This window comes from Entelurus aequoreus, linkage group LG08 (genome assembly GCF_033978785.1).
Source record: "Entelurus aequoreus isolate RoL-2023_Sb linkage group LG08, RoL_Eaeq_v1.1, whole genome shotgun sequence".
Lineage (NCBI taxonomy): Eukaryota > Metazoa > Chordata > Actinopteri > Syngnathiformes > Syngnathidae > Entelurus > Entelurus aequoreus.
In genome coordinates this window covers 32,537,064-32,562,553 of record NC_084738.1, presented here as the reverse complement: position 1 = coordinate 32,562,553, position 25,490 = coordinate 32,537,064, and the positions used below count along the sequence as shown (strand labels likewise).

Sequence of the window (25,490 nt, the reverse complement as noted above, 5' to 3'; positions counted from 1 at the left end):
TTATCCTTTAAACCCTTACACTACGGTGATCCCCTATGTTCATTAAAAAGTAATCAATCTTGGAACTTCATGTGCTTGCATCTACTCACTGGGGTGAGTTTTTCCTTGCCCGTATGTGGGCTCTGTACCGAGGATGTCGTTGTGGCTTGTACAGCCCTTTGAGACACTTGTGATTTAGGGCTATATAAATAAACATTGATTGATTGATTGATTGACTTTGTGGTCTCCGATAACATTCACGATCTTCAAGTTCAAACTGGATTGTTTTTAATATCAGGAGGACCACTCAAAAATTATGTGTTTTGGGTTCCAGTGACTATCTTTTTTAAGTTAAGTGTTCTATTTGTGATAGCTGTGTATTCTGGAGTAAACATGTTGGGAATTTTCCTTTTTGAGTTGGGTCATGACCATTTGACTTTTCAGTCAATGTTATTTTAATATATGCCATCCTTATGATTTGTTATTCTTTTAAATATACTCCCATAGAAATACAAACCAAACACTCGTGCTCAATATTTCCAATAACATGAACCAAAACAATTTTTACCTGTCAATTATCCCGTTTTCCCTAGGAAACTGATGTATTTTGCCCATCTCCCCGTTCCAATATACATTTTTTTTATTACCTTCTAAAAAAAATAATATTTTGTCAGCTTTTATTGTATCTGGTGCGCTAGGTACAGCATTTCCATTTTCACTTCTCTTGAACTTGTTTTACATTCTTAGAGCTGGGCTCCACAAAAAAGTCTCAATTTGTGTCTTTGCTCAATAATGTTGGATGTTAGCTTTCTCTGTGTCATGCTCCAGAGTGCTATTTTTTTTATCTTCCTTGTTTTTTTTAGCTCGTCTTTCAGAGTGGTGAGTATGTCTTGTCTCTTGTTTGAGATTTATTACGTCTTTGGTAGTTGTAGGCCCAACTTCCAGTGTCTTCTTGTGATCTTGCTTCTCCATTTTTCCTTTGTCTATTTCGTGTTCACTAGATGGGTGCTATAGCCCTGTCTGTTTAGCCCCAGCTGAGCCTCCCCAGCATTTTATGTCCCTTTTATGCAAAGCCAAATTTTCTTACGCATTGGTATTTGCTGTTGTGTATTTGGGATCTGCAAAGTTTTCGAAAATGCGAAAATCAAAATTCTGATTGAAAGGTAAGAACTTTTGTGCTTTTTTGTTTGTCGTCCCAGCAGCCAAAAGGCAATGAATACATATGAACAGTATGTGGCTTTCTCGGCTGAGTTATTTTGAAGTCTGGCCAGCAGATACCGATAACACGTGTGCACCAAAGCAACAGAAGTGGTACAATTTGTATCAAAAGGTTTATTGAAAGCCTATTACATGATTTTAATAAATTTCCACTAAAAATCATAAATGAACAAGCTACAAGTATAGCCTATTACAGTATATTTATTTACTGTAAGTGTATTCTACAAAAATACATCCAAAGTGATTTACCAAGTTGCTATAAAGTGTAAATAGTGTGTTATGTAACTTGTTCTTTGTACATATATGTACATATGTATGTACAGTCGTGGTCAAAAGTTGACATACACTTGTAAAGAACATAATGTCATGGCTGTCTTGAGTGTCAGGCTTGTCACTGACAGTTTGGTTATGTTTTAGTTTTTCCTCTGTGTTTGTGTTTTATTTCCTGTCAGCACTATTATTTTGGTTCAGTTTCCTGCTTGTCTCCCTGAGCGCTGTTTTCCCTCACCTGTCCCTGAGTGGCAGTCTGGCCAAACCTGGTGGCAATTGCCAATCAGGCCACTATTTAGACCTGCCTCGCCCTCCAGTCAGTGCTGGAGTATTACTACCTGTTTGCTGTGAGCTGTTACTGTTTGCTGGTTCCTGATAGCTGTTTGCAGCTTGCTGTCTTCTAGTTCCTCGTTTCCTGTTTGCTGGTTCCTGTTCCCTGTTTCCAGTTTGCCTGTTCCTGGTTCCTGGTTTGTGTTTTTCCTGAATTTTGGACATTAAATCACGTTTTCCTGCACCAAGCTTGCCATCTCTGCATCTTGGGGTTCGTCACCACCAACACTTGACAGAATACTCGAACCCCGTGGAGATTTTGATGGCGGAGAGGCTTGACAGGATTCTGGCGCTGATGGCTAAATTGAGGATACGTTAGGCCTCATTTCAAGCTCTCTCCCACCCATCCCTGTTGTCTGTGGGCCTATTTGGGGACGTCTTGGATCCGTCCCTTGAGGGGGGAGGCTATGAGTAGCTGTGCAGCTGGGGATGCACAGCTACTTCTCACCCCAGTGGATCTGCAACAGACGCCATCCGTTTCGGTGAGCCAGCAGACGGCGCCATCCTCTTCGGTGAGCCAGCAGACGCCGCCATCCTCTTCGGTGGGCCAGCAAACGCCGCCATCCTCTTCAGTGGGCCAGCAGACGGCGCCATCCTCTTCAGTGGGCCAGCAGACGGTGCCATCCTCTTCGGTGGGCTAGCAGACGGCGCCATCCTCTTCGGTGGGCCAGCAGACGGCGCCATCGACTCCGGTGGGCCCTCCCAGGCCGGCAGATGAGCCGCCTGCTCCTCTGGCTCCGCCCAGGCCGGCAGACGAGCCGCCTGCTCCTCTGGCTCTGCCCAGGCCGGCAGATGAGCCGCCTGCTCCTCTGGCTCCGCCCAGGCCGGCAGACGAGCCGCCTGCGTCTCTGGCTCCGCCCAGGCCGACGACATCGTCTTCCTCGTCTCTGGCTCCGCCCACGCCGACTACAATGTCTTCCGCGTCTCTGGCGGGCCGTCCCACTGCGTTGCCAGCTTCCTTGTCTCCGGCGGGCTGTCACAACGCTTCGCTGGCCCCTCCAGCTGGCCTGACGCACGGGCGGCCATCAGGCGTCGGCATGCGGCCCTCTCGTCGGCCACGGATGTGGCCGTTCCATGAGCGACCGCCTCGCCAATTCCGGCGGCGTTCAACTCGCTGTTGCCACCCGACTCTTCCCCGCTGGTTGCGGGGACACTTGGCTTGGCGGCCCACCGCCTTGTCCTCCCTCCGCCCTCCCGTGACTTTGGACTTTTTTGTTTTTTCTAGAACGTCTGGTATCCGTTATCGGAACGGGGGCTACTGTCAGGCTTGTCACTGACAGTTTGGTTATGTTTTAGTTTTTCCTCTGTGTTTGTGTTTTATTTCCTGTCAGCGCTCTTATTAAGTTCAGTTTCCTGCTTGTCTTCCTGAGCGCTGTTTTCCCTCACCTGTCCCTGAGTGGCCGTCTGGCACACCTGGTGGCAATTGCCAATATTTAGACCTGCCTCGCCCTCCGGTCAGTGTTGGAGTATTGCTACCTGTTTGCTGTGAGCTGTTCCTGTTTGCTGGTTCCTGATAGCTGTTTGCAGCTTGCTGTCTTCTAGTTCCTCGTTTCCTGTTTGCTGGTTCCTGTTCCCTGTTTCCAGTTTGCCTGTTCCTGGTTTATGTTTTTCCTGAATTTTGGACATTAAATCATGTTTTCCTGCACCATGCCTGCCATTCTGTATCTTGGGGTTCGTCACCACCTTTACCTGACATTGAGTTTCCAATAATTTCTACAACTCTTATTTTTTTGTGGTAGACACTTGTTTGTCACAAAAAACATTCATGAAGTTTGGTTCTTTTATGAATTTATTATGGGTCTACTGAAAATGTGACCAAATCTGCTGGGTCAAATGTATACATACAGCTATTTGGTTACAGGTACATTTGGTCCATTTACTCTCTGTAAAGCACCAGTTCCATTGGCAGCAAAACAGGCCCAGAGCATAATACTACTACCACCATGCTTGACGGTAGGAATGGTGTTCCTGGGATTAGAGGCCTCACCTTTTCTCCTCCAAACTTATTGCCGGGTATTGTGGCCAAACAGCTAAATTTTTGTTTTATCTGACCACAGAACTTTCCTCCAAAAGATCTTATCTTTGTCCATGTGATCACCAGCAAACCTTAGACGAGCCTTAAGGTGTCGCTTCTGGAGCAAGGGCTTCCTTCTTGCATGGTAGCCTCTCAGTCCATGGCGATGCAAAACACGCTTGACTGTGGACACTGACACGTGTTCCAGCAGCTTCCAATTCATTGCAGACCGACTTTTTGGTGGTTCTCGGTTGACTCTTGATCATCCTGACCAATTTTCTCTCAGTAGCAGATGATAGCTTGCTTTTTTTTCCTGATTGTGGCAGTGACAAAACTGTGCTATGCACTTTATACTTACGAACAATTGTCTGCACAGTTGCTCTTGGGACCCTAAGCTGCTTTGAAATGGCTCCAAGTGACTTTCCTGACTTGTTCAAATCAATGATTGTTTTTTTCAGATCTGTGCTGAGTTCCTTTGACTTTCCCATTGTCGCGTTTGTAACCGAGTCTAATGACTGCAAAAATTTGCTCTATTTAAATGGGCTCAGACAAGTCAACAGGTGTCGTCCATCATCATCACTCACATGAAGTTAAGAGGCCATGCCATGAAGCTAATTTGATTTGATTGTAACTTTTCTACATCACCAAAATTGATAATTGATAATGTATTTTGCTGTATGTATACTTTTGACCCAGCAGATTTGGTCCCATTTTCAGTAGACTCATAATAAATTAATAAAAGAACCAAACTTCATGAATGTTTTTTGTGACAAACAAGTATGTGCTCCAATCACTCTATCACAAAAAAATAGCCATGACATGCCATGACATTATGTTCTTTACAAGTGTATGTAAACTTTTGACCACGACTGTATATATGTATGCATGTATAGTTGTATGTATATATGTGAGTATGTACAGTATGTACATTATGTATATATGTATGTGTGTATGTATGGATGGATGGATGGTGCATTTCTCCATATCTTACTGGATGTTGTAAATAAATGTCGTTTGTTTGTGTTATTTGTTGTATGTGTAATAAAACATGCAACTTTACATTTCTCTCTCTCTTTGCAGTACATAATTTGAGAGCTGGTATATGTTTTTGAGTTTATTAATAGAAAATAAAATAAACAAGTCAAGATGTCTTTATAGTATAAAGACATCTTATTGTATACTGTATAAAGTTTATACAGTATACAATATAGTATACAATGATATACAATATACATGCAGTAAATTTATAGAGAGCTGCATGCAAGGTAAAATAAATCGCATTTAAATATATATACACTACCGTTCAAAAGTTTGGGGTCACATTAAAATGTCCTTATTTTTGAAGGAAAAGCGCTGTACTTTTCAATGAAGATAACTTTAAACTAGTCTTAACTTTAAAGAAATACACTCTATACATTGCTAATGTGGCAAATGACTATTCTAGCTGCAAATGTCTGGTTTTTGGTGCAATATCTACATAGGTGTATAGAGGCCCATTTCCAGCAACTATCACTCCAGTGTTCTAATGGTACAATGTGTTTGCTCATTGGCTCAGAAGGCTAATTGATGATTAGAAAACCCTTGTGCAATCATGTTCACACATCTGAAAACAGTTTAGCTTGTTACAGAAGCTACAAAACTGACCTTCCTTTGAGTAGATTGAGTTTCTGGAGCATCACATTTGTGGTGTCAATTAAACGCTCAAAATGGCCAGAAAAAGAGAACTTTCATCTGAAACTCGACAGTCTATTCTTGTTCTTAGAAATGAAGGCTATTCCACAAAATTGTTTGGGTGACCCCAAACTTTTGAACGGTAGTGTACATATATTTCACACTATAGATAAATATAGATATATTTTACACTGTCAACTACAAGTTGATACCAATTGGCATTATTAGTAGTAAAATAGATCAAACTAGCCGCCATCTATGATGCAAATGTTGTAACACATAACAGCTGTTGCAGGAAAGGAAAAGAAAACAAAAAGAAAAATTTGTTTTTATGACTGAGCTGTGTCCGGGACTCAAAGCAGTTGTCTTCGTCTTCCTTTCTACCCTTCTCTCCCCATTTCTCCCCCATCTTATACAGAGGATTGTGCCGTCGATTTGGTCTTGTGATTTGAATCATTAGTGTGTGTACACTACAGCTTGTATTGTTAATGTGATTATTCATTTTATTTCTAAAGTTATTTTGTTGTGAGCCGAATTATTAGACACAAGCTGTTTCACTTCTCATTGCAGCAATACGACTGCACTTTGTAGCCTATAAGCCTAATAAGTTCAGTATCAATTAGTTATTTAGTTATGTTATGATCCGAAACGATAGTTGTCTGTTTTCATTAAATGTGCATATGAATAAAAAGACTTGTTCGTGCATTCCGAATGTATTGTTTGTTTTTTAGCAGGCACATGAGTGCTGTCCGTTGCTGTCATTTTTGCATGTGAAACATTTTTGTCATTGTTGCTTGTGTTAGGCTTAATATATTAAGTCTAACACATTTTCTTTGGTCGAATTCAGTTAAATCTACTTTTATATGGAACATTTTTGTGGTGTGTATCATAACTGATTTTACTGAACAAAAACGAGTACTTAAGTCTTTGCCCCACGAATCGGCCAAGCCCCCCTTTAGGCCCAAGAGCGAAAAAATCATGGCGCCGTCCCTGCTTTTGGTATTTTCCCCAATAAGCTTGTCAGCTTGGTCTTGCTTCTGTTTGCCTTTATGTTCTTTTTTTGGTTCCACTACCACCCATAATCATATTTCCAGTCATCAAGTTAAATCTATGTGATGGTTTTGTTGTTTTCAACTTTTCTTTTTTTTACAATTTTTTATATTGACATTTTATATTTCAGTTCCAGTATAGGTATTAAATACCACATTTGCAATTTAGAGCCAGTTTCTTTTCCCTGCTGAAGCTTTCTGAATTTGGCTGCAATACAAGATCTATTGAACACATTTTAATTTCTTACAAAGGTTGACTCCAAATCCCAGCGCTATCCTTGAACCTCCTGACATTTACAGTTCAAAAAGTTGTTTTCTTGTTCATTATCTAGTCTTCTAGGTAAGATATGTGTGTAATATATGCTGGATGAGATTGTGTAATACCCAATGTTCCTTTTTTCTTGCACTAAAACAAAAAATGGTCAACTCTCCAGATAGCAGGGACTGCATTAATCAGCCATTGTAGTTCTATGAATGCCCACATCTTATAAGTTACATTGGTTTTGTGTCTTAACTTTCAAACTATCATAGCACAGATTCTTGCAAAAATTACATTATCAACCCAAACCCTATTTTAAAATGGATGGATGGATTAAATACAAACACTAGTATTGTCGTAATGTATTATTTGTCAGTCAATGTGGTAGTTGATGGATGAATATCAATCAATCAATCAATCAAAGATGATTTATATAGCCCTTAATCACAAGTGTTTTAAAGGGCTACACAAACCACAACTACATCCTCGGATCTGATCCCACATCAGGGCAAGAAAGAACTTAACACAATGGGAACAATGTGAAACCTTGGAAGGGACCGCAGATGGAGTGGTCCAGACTTAAAACAGCTAGCGCCATCCTCCGAATAACAATTAGCCCTGGTATATTTATTAGAACACTAAAAATAATATACATTAGGGGGGCAAACTCAAGTGCACAGGGACCCAAAATTCCTAGCACTCGGTGGTTTGAACAGGATTAATTGGTTTAATAAATAAGTGGTGTCGTTTTGAGTAAATGATTGCTACTTTTGGTGGTAATCAGACATATTGACTAAGAAAGGTTAATGCAATGCATCTTACAAACCCCGTTTCCATATGAGTTGGGAAATTGTGTTAGATGTAAATATAAACGGAATACAATGATTTGCAAATCCTTTTCAACCCATATTCAATTGGATGCACTACAAAGACAAGATATTTGATGTTCAAACTCAAAAACTTTATTTTTTTTGCAAATAATAATTAACTTAGAATTTCATGGCTGCAACACGTGCCAAAGTAGTTGGGAAAGGGCATGTTCACCACTGTGTTACATCACCTTTTCTTTTAACAACACTCAGTAAACGATTGGGAACTGAGGAAACTAATTGTTGAAGCTTTGAAAGTGGAATTCTTTCCCATTCTTGTTTTATGTAGAGCTTCAGTCGTTCAACAGTCCGGGGTCTCCGCTGTTGTATTTTACACTTCTTAATGCGCCACACATTTTCGATGGGAGACTGCCCGACTGCAGGCGGGCCAGGAAAGTACACGCACTCTTTTTTTACGAAGCCACGCTGTTGTAACACGTGCTGAATGTGGCTTGGCATTGTCTTGCTGAAATAAGCAGGGGCGTCCATGAAAAAGATGGCGCTTAGATGGCAGCATATGTTGTTCCAAAACCTGTATGTACCTTTCAGCATTAATGGTGCCTTCACAGATGTGTAAGTTACCCATGCCTTGGGCACTAATGCACCCCCATAACATCACAGATGCTGGCTTTTCAACTTTGCGTCGATAACAGTCTGGATGGTTCGCTTCCCCTTTGGTCCGGATGACACGATGTCTAATATTTCCAAAAACAATTTGAAATGTGGACTCGTCAGACCACAGAACACTTTTTCACTTTGCATGAGTCCATCTTAGATGATCTCGGGCCCAGAGAAGCCGGCGGCGTTTCTGGATGTTGTTGATAAATGGCTTTTGCTTTGCAAAGTAGAGCTTTAACTTGCACTTACAGATGTAGCGACAAACTGTATTTGGTGACAGTGGTTTTCTGAAGTGTTCCTGAGCCCATGTGGTGATATCCTTTAGAGATTGATGTCGGTTTTTGATACAGTGCCGTCTGAGGGATCGAAGGTCACGGTCATTCAATGATGGTTTCCGGCCATGCCGCTTACGTGGAGTGATTTCTCCAGATTCTCTGAACCTTTTGATGATATTATGGACCGTAGATGTTGAAATCCCTAAATTTCTTGCAATTGCACTTTGAGAAACGTTGTTCTTAAACGCTTTGACTATTTGCTCACGTAGTTGTGGACAAAGGGGTGTACCTCGCCCCATCCTTTCTTGTGAAAGATTGAGCATTTTTTGGGAAGCTGTTTTTATACCCAATCATGGCACCCACCTGTTTCCAATTAGCCTGCACACCTGTGGGATGTTCCAAATAAGTGTTTGATGAGCATTCCTCAACTTTATCAGTATTTATTGCCACCTTTCCCAACTTCTTTGTCACGTGTTGCTGGCATCAAATTCTAAAGTTAATGATTATTTGCAAAAAAAAAAAAATGTTTATCAGTTTCAAATATGTTGTCTTTGTAGCATATTCAACTGAATATGGATTGAAAATGATTTGCAAATCATTGTATTCCGTTTATATTTATATTTATCTAACACAATTTACCAACTCATATGGAAACTGGGTTTGTATTAATTCCACTGCGGCTTCCAAATTTGCCATGATGGCCGGATGCACGTTGCGTTTTTGTGATTCTGCCGGCCGGAGGAACTTTGACACCTGTGATGTACATTATGTCACTGTAATTATTTAAAGAACTAAAGTACTCATTTATTGTATGAGGATTTTATTTAGCGTTAGTACAATTCCTATTATTTGTCATTTAGTTTTTATCGTTCACATTTAATTTCCCTGCTATAATGAATTATAGCACCTTCTAGGGTTCTACTGTTCTGTTTTGAGGGTGAAAAAGACATGGCATGTCCTAATCCCAGCTGTCTGTTCCAAGCAAGTCTCGTTCTTAGCCATTTATATGCCATGCGTTATGGAAAGTGAGACTGTGACTGCTGAGAATAAAACATATGTAACGCTAACAACATTCAAGGCTTGGATTTGCAACAAAGACCCTGCTGTGTATGCACTATTTATTTGTGCTAATCCTTGTTTGTTTTGACCCTAAAAGGCCTCCATCTTGGACCTGCACTCAGGAGCATTGTCAATGGGGAAACAATTTGTCAACATTTACAGGTGGGAAACTAAGTCATTTAAAATTATTTTTACATGAGATCTTTTCCTGCATTTGATTGCCGGAATGTCTTCCATAATATGTAACATTTGCAGGAGTATCTTCACCTGAAATAGTTGCTCATTAATCTTGCTGATATGCTGTTTTTTGTGAGATATCACTTCTAGGTCCAGTGACCCATACCTGTACCCATTTGTCACTGCAAGCGAAATATGATCCTTTTTGGGATCATCTGCTCCTCTCTATCCTTTTCCCACTATTCATGTCCACCAACACCATCATTAATTTCACTCTTAGGTTTCTTCCATCTGTCATCCCACTAGGCAGGTGACAGGATCCTCAGGGAACACAATCTGGGCGACTTTAATCAAAGTTCAACTCCATTTCACCCTTCACCTGTTACTCATAAGGTTCCTCACATGAACCACTTTGACATAAACAGTGTCATTACCCAGCCTAGGAGGTGTTTAATCTTTTAATGTTTGCCACCAGACCCAACTCTTTTACGCAACCATTGTGTTTATTCTGTTTGTTTTGTCTCCTATTCTGATCTCTGCCTGGATTTGTATGCATCTAAAACCTGGGTCCAGGTATTTTGGGGATCAGATCCAGGAGGTGTTCACAGAAGAGGATTTCCAGCTCTACAGGTGACCAAATAACCTTTACTTTTAAAGCAATCCTTTTAGTGGATCTCCAAATGTGACTACAGTCTGTTCCATTCTGTTGGACTTCCAATAATGATTGCATTAAATAATTCCCATTTCTGGTTTTAATGTTGTCAATATAGCATATGTTTCTCCTATAGCATCACGGTTTTGTGTTGACGTCACAAAAATAACTGAAAACCGAAGCTGAAAAAAAACACTGGCTGAGTAAAGAAACAATAGGAATATTCCATCTCTCTTTGGCTGTCCATCGATTACGATGATGACGTTGCTCCAGTAATGGGTTATTGAGGGGGGTTTCGTATATGCCATTGCATGTGGCTGTGCAGGCCAATGCGCGACCCACATGGTTTGCCACATGTGGGGCAGATGTAGTCCACGCTTGAGAGGGGGGCCCCTGCAGCGCGCTGATGTCGCTGTAAACGTTGTTGTTTTCTCCTCTCAGTGGTCTGCTCCTGGAGATGAGCAATGCCGGCGTGACTGCAGTTGCGCCAGGTGTGGCGATCAGCAGCCAAGACTTCCAGTGCGGAAGGCTGGATAGCACAGCGCTTCAGGAGGGTTTTTATGTGGTCCTTGTAGCGTTTCCGCGTACCCCCAGGAGACCTACAGCCTTCCTGGAGTTGGCCGTAGAGGATCTGTCGGGGGAGCCTCTGGGCGGGCATGCGGATTACATGCCCCACCCAGCGCAGATGTCTTTGCGCAAGGAACACTTGGATGCTGGGTGTTTGGGTCCGGTCATAAATATCCACATGTGGGACTCTGTCCTCCCAGGTCAGACCCAGGATCCGTTGCAGGCAGCGGATGTGGTATCTCTCTAGGATTCTGACGTGCCTTTGGTAAGGGGTCCAGGCTTCCGAGCCGTATAGCAGTGTGGACAGACAAACTGCTTTGTAAACAGCTGCTTTGTTGGAAACTATCAGGTTTCTGTTCAGGAAGACCCTGGTTTTGAGCCTACCGAAGGCAGCAGACGCTAAACCAACATGGACCTGGATGTCATTATCGATGTTACAGGTGGGGGACAGGACACTTCCGAGGTAGGTGAAATGTGGAACGATGGTGAGCTGCTGACCATCAATGTTGAAGACAGGCACTTCTGACTGGTGGGTAGAGTGTTGCGCAATGATCTGTGTTTTTGAAATGTTGACCTTGAGTCCTAGGGCACTGTATGTGGATGAGACCACGTTAAGTGCACGTTGTAGAGATTCTGGCGTGTGGGCAAGGAGAACACAATCGTCAGCATACTGAAGTTCTAGGATCTGTTGTTTTGTAATTTTAGTGAAGGCCTGGAGGCGCCGGATGTTGAAGAGACTGCCGTCCAGCCGGAACTGTATGTGTCCTGGGTATGACTCAAAACTGCATCCGGTGATGAGGCTTCAGTTCGGGAGTTCTGGAGTTTTGGGGAAGGTGGAGTTACCCCTCAGTCATCATTACTCCCAGGTCCATTCTGACCCGGGGTGGTAGTACCTGTCAGGGTCCCAGCTATGGGTTAAAATAGCTTGCAGAGACCGCCTCAAAAGTCTCTGCCTCATTGACCAGTGCCTACTGGCTAACCACTTGGTTATAGGCTACGGGAGAAAACCCCTAACGAAAAATCTGTGGCGAGGACCCGCAATAGGCAGTCACCAACAGACCGGTGCTCTGGCAGTCCTCTGCAACACCATGCGGCAGAAGGTTGTCATGAGCTTTTCATGCCACTGGAGGACACCACATGGGGCCAAGACAAAACAGTGCGGGTAGAGATTGCGCACTTCTACCACCACTTAAATCAATTCACTGCGCAGGTGTTTTGCTCCTCCTCAGCACTACCCCCAACCTCCCCGCCCTCAAGTCCTGCGGCGATGGGGAAGGGTGGCTGGTACAGGTCAAGGATGTGACTGGCAGTACCTAGCCCAGGGGTCGGCAACCTTTACCACTCAAAGAGCCATTTTGGCAAGTTTCACAAATTAAAGTAAATAATGGGAGCCACAAAAAAATGTTTTAAATTCAAAATGAAAAACACCGCATACAAAGCTTAAATGCTTTGTGCTATGTTAACCAGGGGTCACCGACACACGCACTTTAATGTGGAAATTTGATGTTAGTGCAGCCCGCGAGTTTCGAATGAATGGCGCTTCATAGCGTCATACTTGCCAACCCTCTCATTTCTCCCGGGAGACTCCCGAATAACAGGGCGTAATGACACTGCTTTTGGCGCCCTCTACAGTCTGCCCAAACAGTGTACCTGCTCGACCACATGCAGAATGCAGTTTCAGCTTGCTCACGTAAGTGACAGCAAGGCGTACTACCTCAGCAGCCACACATCTTACACTGACGGTACCAATACCCAGAATCCCATGCAGCCCTAACTCTTCCGCTCAACCAACGCACGGAGGGGGGGGGGGGGGGGGGGGGGTTGATGTGTGGGGGGATTTGGTGGTAGCGGGGGTGTATAATGTAGACCGGAAGAGTTAGGGCTGCATGGGATTCTGGGTATTGGTTGTGTTGTGTTTATGTTGTGTTACGGTGGGATGTTCTCCAGAAATGTGTTTTTCATTCTTTTTTGGTGTGGGGTCACAGTGTGGCGCATATTTGTAACGTAACAATGTTAAAGTTGTTTGATACGGCTACCGTCAGTGTAAGCTGTGTGGCTGATGAGTAAGTATGCTTTGCTGTCTCCTATGTGTGCAAGTAAAAGCAACATACAGCATGTGGCCGGGCTGGCACGCTGTTTGTAAATGCTATAGAGGACAATTACTGCAGTGCAATTAGGGCACTCCCTTTATTTAGTAATTAGAGTGTAAATAGGATTATACTTTTCCCTGGGAGTTATCTATGAGAGACACTGAGATCCATAAGTCTCCTGGGAAAATCGGGGGGGTCAGCAAGTATGTAGCTGAGCCGCATCAGAGTGGTCAAAGAGCCGCATGCGGCTCCGGAGCCGCGGGTTGCCGACCCCTGACCTAGCCCAACCCTGCACGTAGGCGGCGTGCGACTGAAGGTCGCTGTGGCATGGGATGGAACAGCATGCCTCCCCGGCAGCTTCGCACGTAACTGAGCAGCACCGCTCTGCTTACCCTGAAATGGGAAGGGCCTAGAAAAGGTGGCCTAAAAATGGTCTGTTCCTCATCGCCCGGGCAGCCTACCGCAGCTGCCGGGCCATCCTTTTATGCGGTCGAAAACAATCGTACAAGACAAACAAAATTCCCTTCACAATAGCGTCATGGAACGTCCGCACACTTTTGGATGTGCGTGATCTCTCCTGCCGCCCGCAGCGAAGAACAGCACTCGTTGCGCATGAACTAAACCGATACGGCATTGACATAGCCGCCCTGAGCGAAACCCGCTTACATGGGGAAGACTCAATTACGGAGGCGGGAGAAGGCTACACTTTCTTCTGGAAGGGTCATCCAGAAGGCTCCTGTCGTCTACATGGAGTGGGTTTTCCCGCCAGGACAAGCCATCTTCACAATATCCCAGAATCTCCAGTGGGTATAAGCGAAAGGCTCATGACGTGGCGTGTACCACTCACCAAAAATCGCCATGTCACCCTTATCAGCGCCTACGCCCCAACCCTGGATGCAGACCTTGAGAGCAAGGACACATTCTATGCCTCACTAAACTCCGCCATTGAGGAAACGCCTCCCACCGACAAGCTCATACTCCTCGGGGATTTTAACGCGAGGGTGGGCTCTGACAGTGGGCTCTGGACCGGAACACTTGGTCAGCACGGGGTTGGTAGGCTTAATGATAATGGGCTTCGCCTCCTTACACTCTGCTCTGAACATCAGTTGATCATCACCAACACCCTGTTCCAGCTCAAGGATAAATTCAAGACCTCCTGGCAACATCCTCGCTCCAAACATTGGCACCTCCTCGACTATATTATCACCCGTCGTAGAGACAGGAAGGACGTCCTAATCTCCAGAGCGATGCGTGGAGCGGACTGCTGGACTGACCATCGAATGATCAGAACCAAATTTCAGATGGAAGTCCGCCCCCAACTGAAGAAAACATCACGAAACAAGAGACTCAACTGTGAAGCACTCAAATCCAAGCACTCTGTAGACCAGCTCAGAGCACAGCTTGCAGAACATTTGTCTGCAATCCCTGATACCCACCTGGACCCTGACATCAACACCTGCTGGAACTCCCTAAGAACTGCCATCCATCAGGCAGCAGAGGAGTCCCTTGGGTACACCAGGCGTAAACATCAGGACTGGTTTGACAACAGTGCACCGGATATCCATAAACTTCTCCAGGCAAAACACAAAGCCCATGCTGCTTACCTGGCCAACCCACAATCCATCACACTAAAGACTCGACTCTCCTCCATGAGAGCCGAAGTCCAGCGTACCCTCAGAGCCATGGAAAATGACTGGTGGATCAAGAAAGCCAGCGAGGTCCAACTTTATGCTGACACAAACAATTCCCATGGATTTTATGATGCCGTCAAATCCATATATGGTCCACAGAGAAAAAACATAACCCCAGTCAGATCGGCAGACGGAGTCACCCTCTATAAGGACACACCCCAGATCCAAAATAGATGGGCTGAACATTTCAACACTCTCCTTAACTCAGAAAATCCCTCTGACCAGGACATTTTCACCAATTTCCCAACCACTCCCCCTGTCGACCACCTGGACTCCCCGCCTACCTTTGCTGAGGTCCTAAAAGCCATCAAGGGCCTAAAAAACAACAAAAGCCCAGGCCCTGACGGTATCCCAGCTGAGGTGCTGAAGTTTGGTGGCTATCTCCTCACCCGCCGGCTTCACCAATTGATTGATTCCATCTGGTCCTCTGAAGCCATCCCCCAGGAATGGAAAGATGCTGTTATAATAACCATCTTTAAGAGGAAAGGTGACAAAGCCGACTGTGGAAACAGCAGAGGAATTTCCCTGCTCTCGTTTGCTGGGAAAGTTGTTGCCCGGGTCATGCTCTCTCGTTTAGTTACTCACATCTCTGAGAACATCCTGCCTGAATCACAGTGTGGATTCAGAAGAGATCGCAGTACTACTGACATGATCTTTGTAGCCAGGCAGGTACAAGAAAAGTGCCGGGAACACCACCAGGATCTGTACATCGCCTTCATCGACCTGTCCAAGGCATTTGACACTGTAAACCGGAATCTCCTCTGGGACTTACTGGGAAGGCTGGGGATTCCGCCAAAGTTCCTCAACATCCTGAGACAACTACACGATGGAATGCGAGCCTCTGTCCGCATTGGAGGCCAGCAATCCCCCTCTTTTAATGTGAAAGTCGGGGTCAGGCAGGGATGTGTCTTAGCCCCTGTCATATTCAACCTCTTTCTCTCAGCAGTCACCCTCCTCACACACAAAGCTCTGGGAACCACAGATGGCATCCACATTCCATATAAGGATTAGTTTGACCAACATTTAGTAGTTTTCAAATTTAGTAAACATAGCGTATGCCTGCACTTTGGACATAATCATTTTTGTATGCGCAAAAAATATCTAATCTCCTATAGTCTTGTTTTTTTAGAGAGAGAGAAAGACTACTGGCAGCCATCAGAAAAAACATTTTGCCTATTATTTTGACTCTGCACCTATGAAGACCATATTTATTAGACACATGTATTTTAGATTTACCATAGGCGTTTCATTTTAATGTGTGCACCTCATTGTACAGTCGTGATCAAAAGTTTACATACACTTGTAAAAAACATAATGTCATGGCTGTCTTGAGATTCCAATAATTTCTACAACTCTTATTTTTTTGTGATAGTGATTGGAGCACATACTTGTTTGTCACAAAAAAACATTCATGAAGTTTGGTTCTTTTATGAATTTATTATGGGTCTACTGAAAATGTGACCAAACCTGCTGGGTCAAAAGTATACATACAGCAATGTTAATATTTGGTTACATGTCCCTTGGCAAGTTTCACTGCAATAAGACGCTTTTGGTAGCCATCCACAAGCTTCTGGCAAGCTTGTGGTTGAATTTTTGAGCACTCCTCTTGACAAAATTGGTGCAGTTCAGCTAAATGTGTTGGTTTTCTGACATGGATTTGTTTCTTCAGCATTGTCCAGATGTTTAAGTCAGGACTTTGGGAAGGCCATTCTAAAACCTTAATTCTAGCCCGATTTAGCCATTCCTTTACCACTTTTGACGTGTGTTTGGGGTCATTGTCCTGTTGGATCACCCAACTACGCCCAAGACCCAACTTCCGGGCTGATGATTTTAGGTTGTCCTGAAGAATTTGGAGGTAATCCAAATTTTTCATTGTCCCATTTACTCTCTGTGATTGGTGTTCCTGGGATTAAAGGCCTCACCTTTTCTCCTCCAAACATATTGCTGGGTATTGTGGCCAAACAGCAACATTTTTGTTTCATCTGACATCACATGGAAAAAGATAAGACCTTCTGGACGAAAGTTCTGTGGTCAGTTTTGATCTTAATGTGAATGGTGTGGTATGACAATATTAACACAGCGCACACGACAATTTTGTCCCATCGCGGAGTCAGACTATAGTCTTTCAAGCCTAAAATCTTGCATAAACAAACATGACCAAAAAGAGTGGGCGTATTGATCCAAATATAGATAGTATCGACACAAAGATAGGTATTGGTATTGAATCGATAATAGCTTGGTTGAATCGACTCTTTTGTTGTATTTTCAAAATTACTCAATTTTCCTCAGAGTTTATTCGACGGCAACGTCTATTCTTGTCTGTCGGTGCAAACAGCGTGTTTTTTTTACCACAGTATCTGCGTATCATATTAGTTATTTTAGTGGTTTTGTTTACATTTTATAATTAAAATTTTGGTTGCATTGTTAATTGTTCTTTTTTTGCAATGTTGACTTTTCTCAGACAATTGTGGGTAGAGTAACTGGAAAGGGAGAATTTATATACCACAACATTGTTTGAGATCAGTATTTTTCAATAAGGTTCAAGATGTTTATTAGAATTCTTCTTCTTTTTAATTTGCAAACAATTTGAGTTTGAACAGTTTGTTAAACTGGATCATCATATTACTTTGTTTGACTTATGTGATTAATAATGCCATAATTTAATTACACATACTGATATAGTACATAAATGTCTTAAGTGCTTTTCTCCTCTTTTGTTGAAAATAATTGTTGTACATTTTTGGTAGCAGGTTATAGTTTGCTTTGTACATAACTTACACTGTTTGCAAATGCACTAAATCATTAAATTTCAATATTTTTGATTCAATAAATAGTTTTAATGTTTTCTATATCCAACATTATGTATTATTCTAACCGATCTCTTTTGTAACACGATTAGTGAATGAAGTGTACTTCTGTAGTTATTTTCCCACATTTCTACACAATAACTCAGCTATGATAACATTCGCAAGATGTAGAGAACATGGTGTGATTTTTGGTCCAGAACATATTTTGCTTTGTTCATTATTGAAGTATTTCCTGCCACCTTATGTTGTAAATTTTGTATATGAGATTTCCAGTTAAATGTATAATCTATTACTACACCCACCCTTTACGATAACAAAGAGATTAAATATTCAACATGTAGCTGCTTAAACCCAGCTTGGACAACCCCTTGGCGAGTAAAGCTGCCTTAACTTCTGTAATTTTTTTCTCACTTTTAGAAATGTACGCGAGCGAATCCAAACTGTTATTGCAGAGACGTTTGGTTTGGACCAAACTCTGATGTATCTCACCAAGCCCACCTTCTTCTCCCGGATCAACTCCACAACAGCCAAGACCCAACATGACGAGTACTGGCACCCACACATTGATAAGGTATTTGATAGGTTCCGAGTTCTTGATATATTTTGTGTGCTTGGCTTTTGAGCATATTTTCCCTGTGATCGCATTGGTTTTTCTGGGTACTCCAACTCTAAATTAAACATAGGTGTCAATATTATTATATTATTATATTTATTTATACACAGTCACGATCAAAAGTTTACATACACTTGTAAAGAACATAATCTCATGGCTGTCTTGAGATTCCAATAATTTCTACAACTCTTATTTTTTTGTGATAGTGATTGGAGCACATACTTGTTTGTCACAAAAAAACATTCATGAAGTTTGGTTCTTTTATGAATTTATTATGGGTCTACTGAAAATGTGACCAAATCTGCTGGGTCAAAAGTATACATACAGCAATGTTAATATTTGGTTACATGTCCCTTGGCAAGTTTCACTGCAATAAGGTGCTTTTGGTAGCCATCCACAAGCTTCTGGCAAGTTTCTGGTTGAATTTTTGACCACTCCTCTTGACAAAATTGGTGCAGTTCAGCTAAATGTGTTGGTTTTCTGACATGGACTTGTTTTTTCAGCATTGTCCAGACCAGGGGTCGGCAACCCGCGGCTCCGGAGCCGCATGCGGCTCTTTGACCACTCTGATGCGGCTCAGCTGCATACTTGCCGACCCTCCCGATTTTCCCAGGAGACTTACGGCTCTCAGTGCCTTTTTTAGAAATCTCCCGGGTTAAATATTCTCCAGTTATCACCTTAAACAACTTAATCAAGGGCGTGCCAATATAGCATTGCATTTTCTGATCCTCTATAGCCTGTACAAACACCGTGCCAGCCCGTCCACATGGTGTATGTAGCTTTTACTTGCACACGTAAGAGACAGCAAGGCATACTTGGTCAACAGCCACACAGCTTACACTGACGGTGACCGTATAAAACAACTTTAACACTGTTACGTTACAAATATGCGCCACACTGTGAACCCACACCAAAAAAGAATGACAAACACATTTCTGGAGAACATCCGCACCGTTAAACAACATAAATACAACAGAACGAATACCCAGAATCCCATGCAGCCCTAACTCTTCCAGTCTACATTGTACACCCCCGCTACCACCACCACCCCCCCACACATCAACCCCCCTCCCCACCCCCCTTTGTGCGTCGGTTGAGGTGGGCGGGGTTTGGTGGTAGCGGGGGTGTACAATGTAGACCGGAAGAGTTAGGGCTGCATGGGATTCTGGGTATTCAATGTGTTGTGTTTATGTTGTGTTACGGTGCAGATGTTCTCCAGAAATGTGTTTGTCATTCTTTTTTGGTGTGGGTTCACAGTGTGGCGCATATTTGTAACGTCACAGTGTTAAAGTTGTGTTAAAGTTGTTTTATACGGTCACCGTCAGTGTAAGCTGTGTGACTGTTGACTAAGTATGCCTTGCTGTCACTTACGTGTGCAAGCAGAAGCTGCATTCAACATGTGGCCGATCAGGTACGCTGTTTGCAAAGACTGTAGAGGGCGCTAAAAACAGTACCAACACGCCCTACATATGTCTCCCGGAAAGACTGTGAGAGTTGGCAAGTATGACGCTGTCAAGCGCCGTTAAAGTAAAACTCGCGGGCCGTACTAACATTAAATTGTCTTAATAAGGTGCGGGCCGGAGCGTGTGTCTGAGACCCTTGGTTTAAACATAGCCCAAAAGTTAAAAAAAAGCTTTGTATGCAGTGTTATTTCATTTTAAATTTCAAAAGAGTTTTGTGGCTCCCATTATTATCTTTAATTTGTGAAACTCATCAAAATGGCTCTTTGAGTGGTAAAGGTTGCCGACCCCTGGTCCAGACGTTTAAAGGCCTACTGAAATTAATTTTTTTAATTTAAACGGGGATAGCAGATCCATTCTATGTGTCATACTTGATCATTTCGCGATATTGCCATATTTTTGCTGAAAGGATTTAGTAGAGAACATCGACGATAAAGTTCGCAACTTTTGGTCGCTGATAAAAAAAAGCCTTGCCTGTACCGGAAGTAGCGTGACGTCGCAGGTTGAAAGGCTCCTCACATTTCCCCATTGTTTACACCAGCAGCGAAAGCGATTCGGACCGAGAAAGCGACAATTACCCCATTAATTTGAGCCAGGATGAAAGATTTGTGGATGAGGAACGTGAGAGTGAAGGACTAGTGTGCAGTGCAGGACGTATCTTTTTTCGCTCTAACCGTAACTTAGGTAAAAGGGCTCATTGGATTCCACACTCTCTCCTTCTTCTATTATGGATCACGGATTTGTATTTTAAACCACCTCGGATACTATATCCTCTTGAAAATGAGAGTCGAGAACGCGAAATGGATATTCACAGTGACTTTTATCTCCACGACAATACATCGGTGAAGCACTTTAGCTACGGAGCTAACGTGATAGCATCATGCTTAAATGCAGATAGAAACAAAATAAATAAGCCCATGACTGGAAAGATAGACAGCAGATCAACAATACAACTATCAGGAGACACCGAACCAAACACTGGACCTGTAACCACACGGTTAATGCTGTGCCGCCTGTCGAAGCCTAGCAATGCTGTTGCTAACGACGCCATTGAAGCTAACTTAGCTACGGGACCTCGTCGGAGCTATGATAAAAACATTATCTCTCCACCTACGCCAGCTCTCATCTGCTCAACCTACACCCGTGCTCACCTGCGTTCCAGCGATCGAAGGCGCGACGAAGGACTTCACCCGATCATCGATGCGGTCGGCGGCTAGCGTCGGATAGCGCGTCTGCTATCCTCAAAGTCCTCCTGGTTGTGTTGCTGCAGCCAGCCGCTAATACACCGATCCCACCTACAGCTTTCTTCTTTGCAGTCTCCATTGTTCATTAAACAAATTGCAAAAGATTCACCAACACAGATGTCCAGAATACTGTGGAATTTGGCGATGAAAACAGAGCTGTTTGTATTGAGATACAATGTGTCCGAATACTTCCGTTTCAACCATTGATGTCACGCGCAAACGTCATCACACATAGACGTTTTCAACCGGAAGTTTCGCGGGAAATTTAAAATTGCACTTTATAAGTTAACCCGGCCGTATTGGCATGTGTTGCAATGTTAAGATTTCATCATTGATATATAAACTATCAGACTGCGTGGTCGGTAGTAGTGGGTTTCAGTAGGCCTTTAAGTCAGGACTTCGGGAAGGCCATTCTAAAACCTTAATTCTAGCCTGATTTAGCCAGTCTTTTACCACTTTTGACGTGTTAAATGTCACGTACACACACATATATATATATATATATATATATATATATATATATATATATATATATATATATATATATATATATATATATATATATATGCGTATGTATATATATACCGTGATGTGCGGTCACAAACCAACCTCCCAGAGACAGTTTTGCTTAAAGTTCAAACGCCACAGCGTTGTTTTATTCAGTCAGTTTTTCTGAATAAAGGTTAACTTAAAGTTCTTCCCGATTGGGGCTTCCATTGAAACAAACAAATTGTCACTTTTTCTAAGTCTTGATCATGTCTCCTAAATTGCCTGGAACATATAGCAGAGAAAACTGATCAGTGCAAAGTTCAATAAATCACTGCATTAAAACGAATGAAACATCTTACACATTTAGCAAACTATATTTCAGTGGAGCAACACACTTACCGCCCGATGGAAGCAGACCTTTCCCAGCAGGGAGCCAGTCACACAATGAGTCAAACACTGAGGTGCTATTTAACTCAAACAGTGATTGCCAACCTGACACAGCTGCCTTGGGGCAGGTGGCCACACATCAGCCTGATTGAGGATAAAATTAGGGATGTATTTGCCTTCAATGACCACACCTAAAGAGTGGCGTAGTTTGACCCCCTGATGCATGTTTTCACTGTGATGGCTGGCCCTCTGCCCAGTCTCACCTGTTCGGAGGTATTGTGATGCTCCACATATCCCCCCCTAAGCTCCTTGTTGGTACGAGGAGCTTCCTGTTCCTCATCTTCGTAGCGGCGGGACATCGCATCGGCGTGGCGGATATCCTTTCCAGGGCGGTGCTCGACGGTGAAGTTATAATTTTGCAGTTCCAGGAACCAGCGTGTCACCCTAGCGTTGCTGTCCTTATTGGTGGCCATCCATTTGAGGGAGGCGTGGTCGGTCACCAGAGTGAAGCGTCTTCCCCATAGGTAATACCTGAGATGGTGGATGGCCCACTTCACAGCAAGACACTCCTTCTCCACGGTCGAGTAGTTTTTTTCGTGCTTTAGCAGTTTTCGGCTAATGAAGGTTACGGGGTGTTCATCGGCGCCCACCAATTGGGCTAGGACTGCCCCGATCCCAGTGCCAGAGGCATCTGTGTGGAGGACGAATGGCTTCGTGAAGTCAGGTGCAACAAGGATGGGTTCCTCACACAGAGCCTGCTTTAACTTCTCGAAGGCCCCTTCCGTTTCGGTGGTCCAAGATACTCGGTGGGTTGACCGTTGGCGCGTGAGTTCGTTGAGGGGGGCCGCTATTGTGGCAAAGTCTTTGATAAACTTCTGGTAGTAGCCGATCAGACCTAAGAAGGACTGCACCTGTCTTTTAGTGATGGGGCGGGGCCAATTCCGTATCTTCTCCACCTGGGCTTGGGGTCGCACACACCCCCGGCCTATCGTATACCCGAGGTAGTCGGTTTCGGTCCATCCTACCCGGCACTTCTTAGCGTTCGCTGTTAGACCAGCCTGACGAAGGGCCCTGAGGACAGCCTCCAGGTGTTCCAGATGGTGGGCCCAGGTGGCGCTGTGGACCACGATGTCATCAAGGTAGGCAGCGGCATAGGCTTGGTGAGGACGGAGGATTCGGTCCATCATGCGCTGGAAGGTCGCAGGGGCCCCGTGGATGCCGAAGGGGAGGACAGTGTACTGGAACAAGCCATCTGGAGTTGAGAAGGCCGTCTTGGGTTTGGCTCTCTGGGTCAGGGGTACCTGCCAATAACCTTTTGTCAAGTCCATGGTGCTGACAAAGCGGGCAGGTCCAAGGCGGTCAATCAGCTCATCGGCTCTAGGCATGGGATATGCATCGAAGGTGGAGATTTCGTTTAGTTTTCGGAAGTCGTTGCAAAACCTCAAGGAGCCATCTGGTTTAGGGACGATGACAATTGGACTGGACCAAGGGCTGTAGGACTCTTCAATGACGCCTTGGTCAAGCATCTTTTTTACCTCTTCTTTTATCGCTTCCCTCCGTGCTTCTGGGACCCTGTATGGTCGTTGCCTGATCACCTTCCCAGGCGGGGTCTCTATGTCATGTTCTATGACATGGGTGCGCCCGGGCATCTCTTCAAAAATGTCCTGGTAGCGGCCCAAGAGCTCTTGGACATCTTGGACTTGTGTTGGGCCAAGGTCTACGCCTACATTGACGGCGGGTTTCTGTGAAGAGAGGTCCGTTAGAAGGGCAGGGCTAGGCAAAGGTGCAGCAGTGTGCCATCTTTTCAATACATTTACATGATACAGCTGCAAACCTTTCCTCCGGCCGGGTTGCTGCACACGGTAGTTGACGGCCCCCACTCGCTCAGTGATCTCGTACGGGCCGTGCCATTTAGCCAAGAATTTGCACTCTGCCGTCGGGACCAATACTAAGACAAGGTCACCCACCTTAAACTCACGGAGACGGGCGCCCTTGTCGTATGTTCGTGCCTGGGCAGCTTGAGCCTTCTCCATATGGTTCCGGACCAGTGGCCATACCCTTCTGGCTCTCTCCTGTATGTGTTCCACGTGGTCTATAACGTTCCGGTGGGGGGAGGGCTGACTTTCCCAGGCTTGCTTGGCGAGGTCCAGCAGACCCCGTGGAATTCCGCCCGTAGAGCAGCTCAAAAGGGGAAAAACCTGTAGAGGCTTGTGGCACTTCACGAATAGCAAACAGTACATAAGGAATTAATTGGTCCCAGTCTTTCCCGTCAATTTCAACCAGTTTCCTTAACATTGTCTTCAAGGTTGAATTAAAGCGTTCCACTAGTCCGTTAGTTTGTGGGTGATAGACGGAGGTTCTGATCTGTTTTATCTTAAGCCATTTATACAACGCGGTCATTACACGGGCCATAAAACAGGTACCCTGGTCCGTCAAAACCTCGTCTGCTATTCCAACCCGGCTAAAAAGCATGAGTAGTTCATGGGCAACATTCTTGGCTGTAGCAACACGCAAGGGAATGGCCTCGGGGTATCGGGTTGCATAATCGACAATGACAAGTATATAGCGGTGTCCACGAGACGATTTTGGCCACGGCCCCACAATGTCCATAGCTATCCGTGAAAATGGCGTCTCAATAATAGGAAGGGGTGTGAGGGGATTCCGGAGAAAGGGCCGCGGTGCCGCTTTTTGACATTCCGGACATGTGCGACAAAAGTCCTCGACGGCTCGTTTCACCCCAGGCCAATAAAAACGTGCGACCACTCGGTCGTAAGTCTTCTGGGCTCCCAGATGAGCCCCTAATTGGTGGGAGTGAGCGAGGTACAACACCCGGGTGACAAAACTTTTCGGCACTAATAGTTGTTCGACAACTTCCCCCCCCTTTAGTTTTTTCACTTCGGTACAACAGACCCGCTTTTACCAAAAAATGAGGATAAGACACCCCACTCACCCCAGCGACCAGTTGACCGTCTATGGTGGCGATGCTTTGGCGGGCCATTTCCAGGTTCGGGTCAGCCCATTGGGCTGTGGCGTACTCGCCTTGAGGTGGATTCCCCTCGACCGGCATGAGCGGGAACTCAGAGAAGGGGTCTTCACTGGCTGGAGGGGTCTCTCCCCACTGGCGTCTCTCTCAGATGCTCCACTTCCTGGTGAGGTTCCTCTAGGTGCTCGGAAGGTGGGGAATGCGGTCCGCGGGGTCGAGGCTGCGGGGCGCCGGTCCCGGCGTCTTGTTTGTCGGGGAAGATGTGGGCGGAGGCGGCCTGGGTTCCAATACTGCTGGAAGAGGACACAATCCGTGCCTATCAGCAGAGGGACAGGTAGGTTGGGGACCACCCCAGCAGCCACAACGGCGTCTCCACGGGGGGTCTGGACCCGGATATGGCTGACCGGATAATGGCGGAGGTGACCGGGACGGTGTCTGAGCCGACAGGACCAGCGTAGTCAGCCCTCACCAAGGTGACGACGCTGCCAGAATCAATCAGGGCATGGGCGTCGGTACCTCCCACCCGCACCGGCAGGGAGGCATGGGGTCGGCCGGTGTCCCCGGTGTGCAAGCAAGGTCGGTGGGCACCCGAGCTGGCGGCAGACGGCATTGAGACGTCTCGGTCCCGCTCCGGACAGGCCCAGGAGATGTGGCCTTCTCGCCCGCAGACATAGCACCTTCTGGGGGGCCGGGCCAACCTTTCCGGTGGGTTACTATCC

At 44.7% G+C, this 25,490-nt stretch overlaps 1 protein-coding gene across 4 annotated transcripts in view; it reads left to right on the top strand.

The window, feature by feature from the left end:
• Positions 1-25,490, top strand: part of uts2r2 (urotensin-2 receptor 2) — a 109,954-nt gene that overhangs the window by 24,119 nt on the left and 60,345 nt on the right. For 2 of the 4 annotated variants that reach the window (XM_062056266.1, XM_062056269.1), the window contains 3 exons: positions 9,709-9,773; positions 10,362-10,418; positions 18,013-18,166. In XM_062056266.1, the coding sequence (XP_061912250.1) occupies positions 9,709-9,773; positions 10,362-10,418; positions 18,013-18,166 (276 nt within the window). The remainder of the gene's footprint in view (positions 1-9,708; positions 9,774-10,361; positions 10,419-18,012; positions 18,167-25,490) is intronic. The other 2 variants (XM_062056267.1, XM_062056270.1) reach the window with 1 other exon arrangement.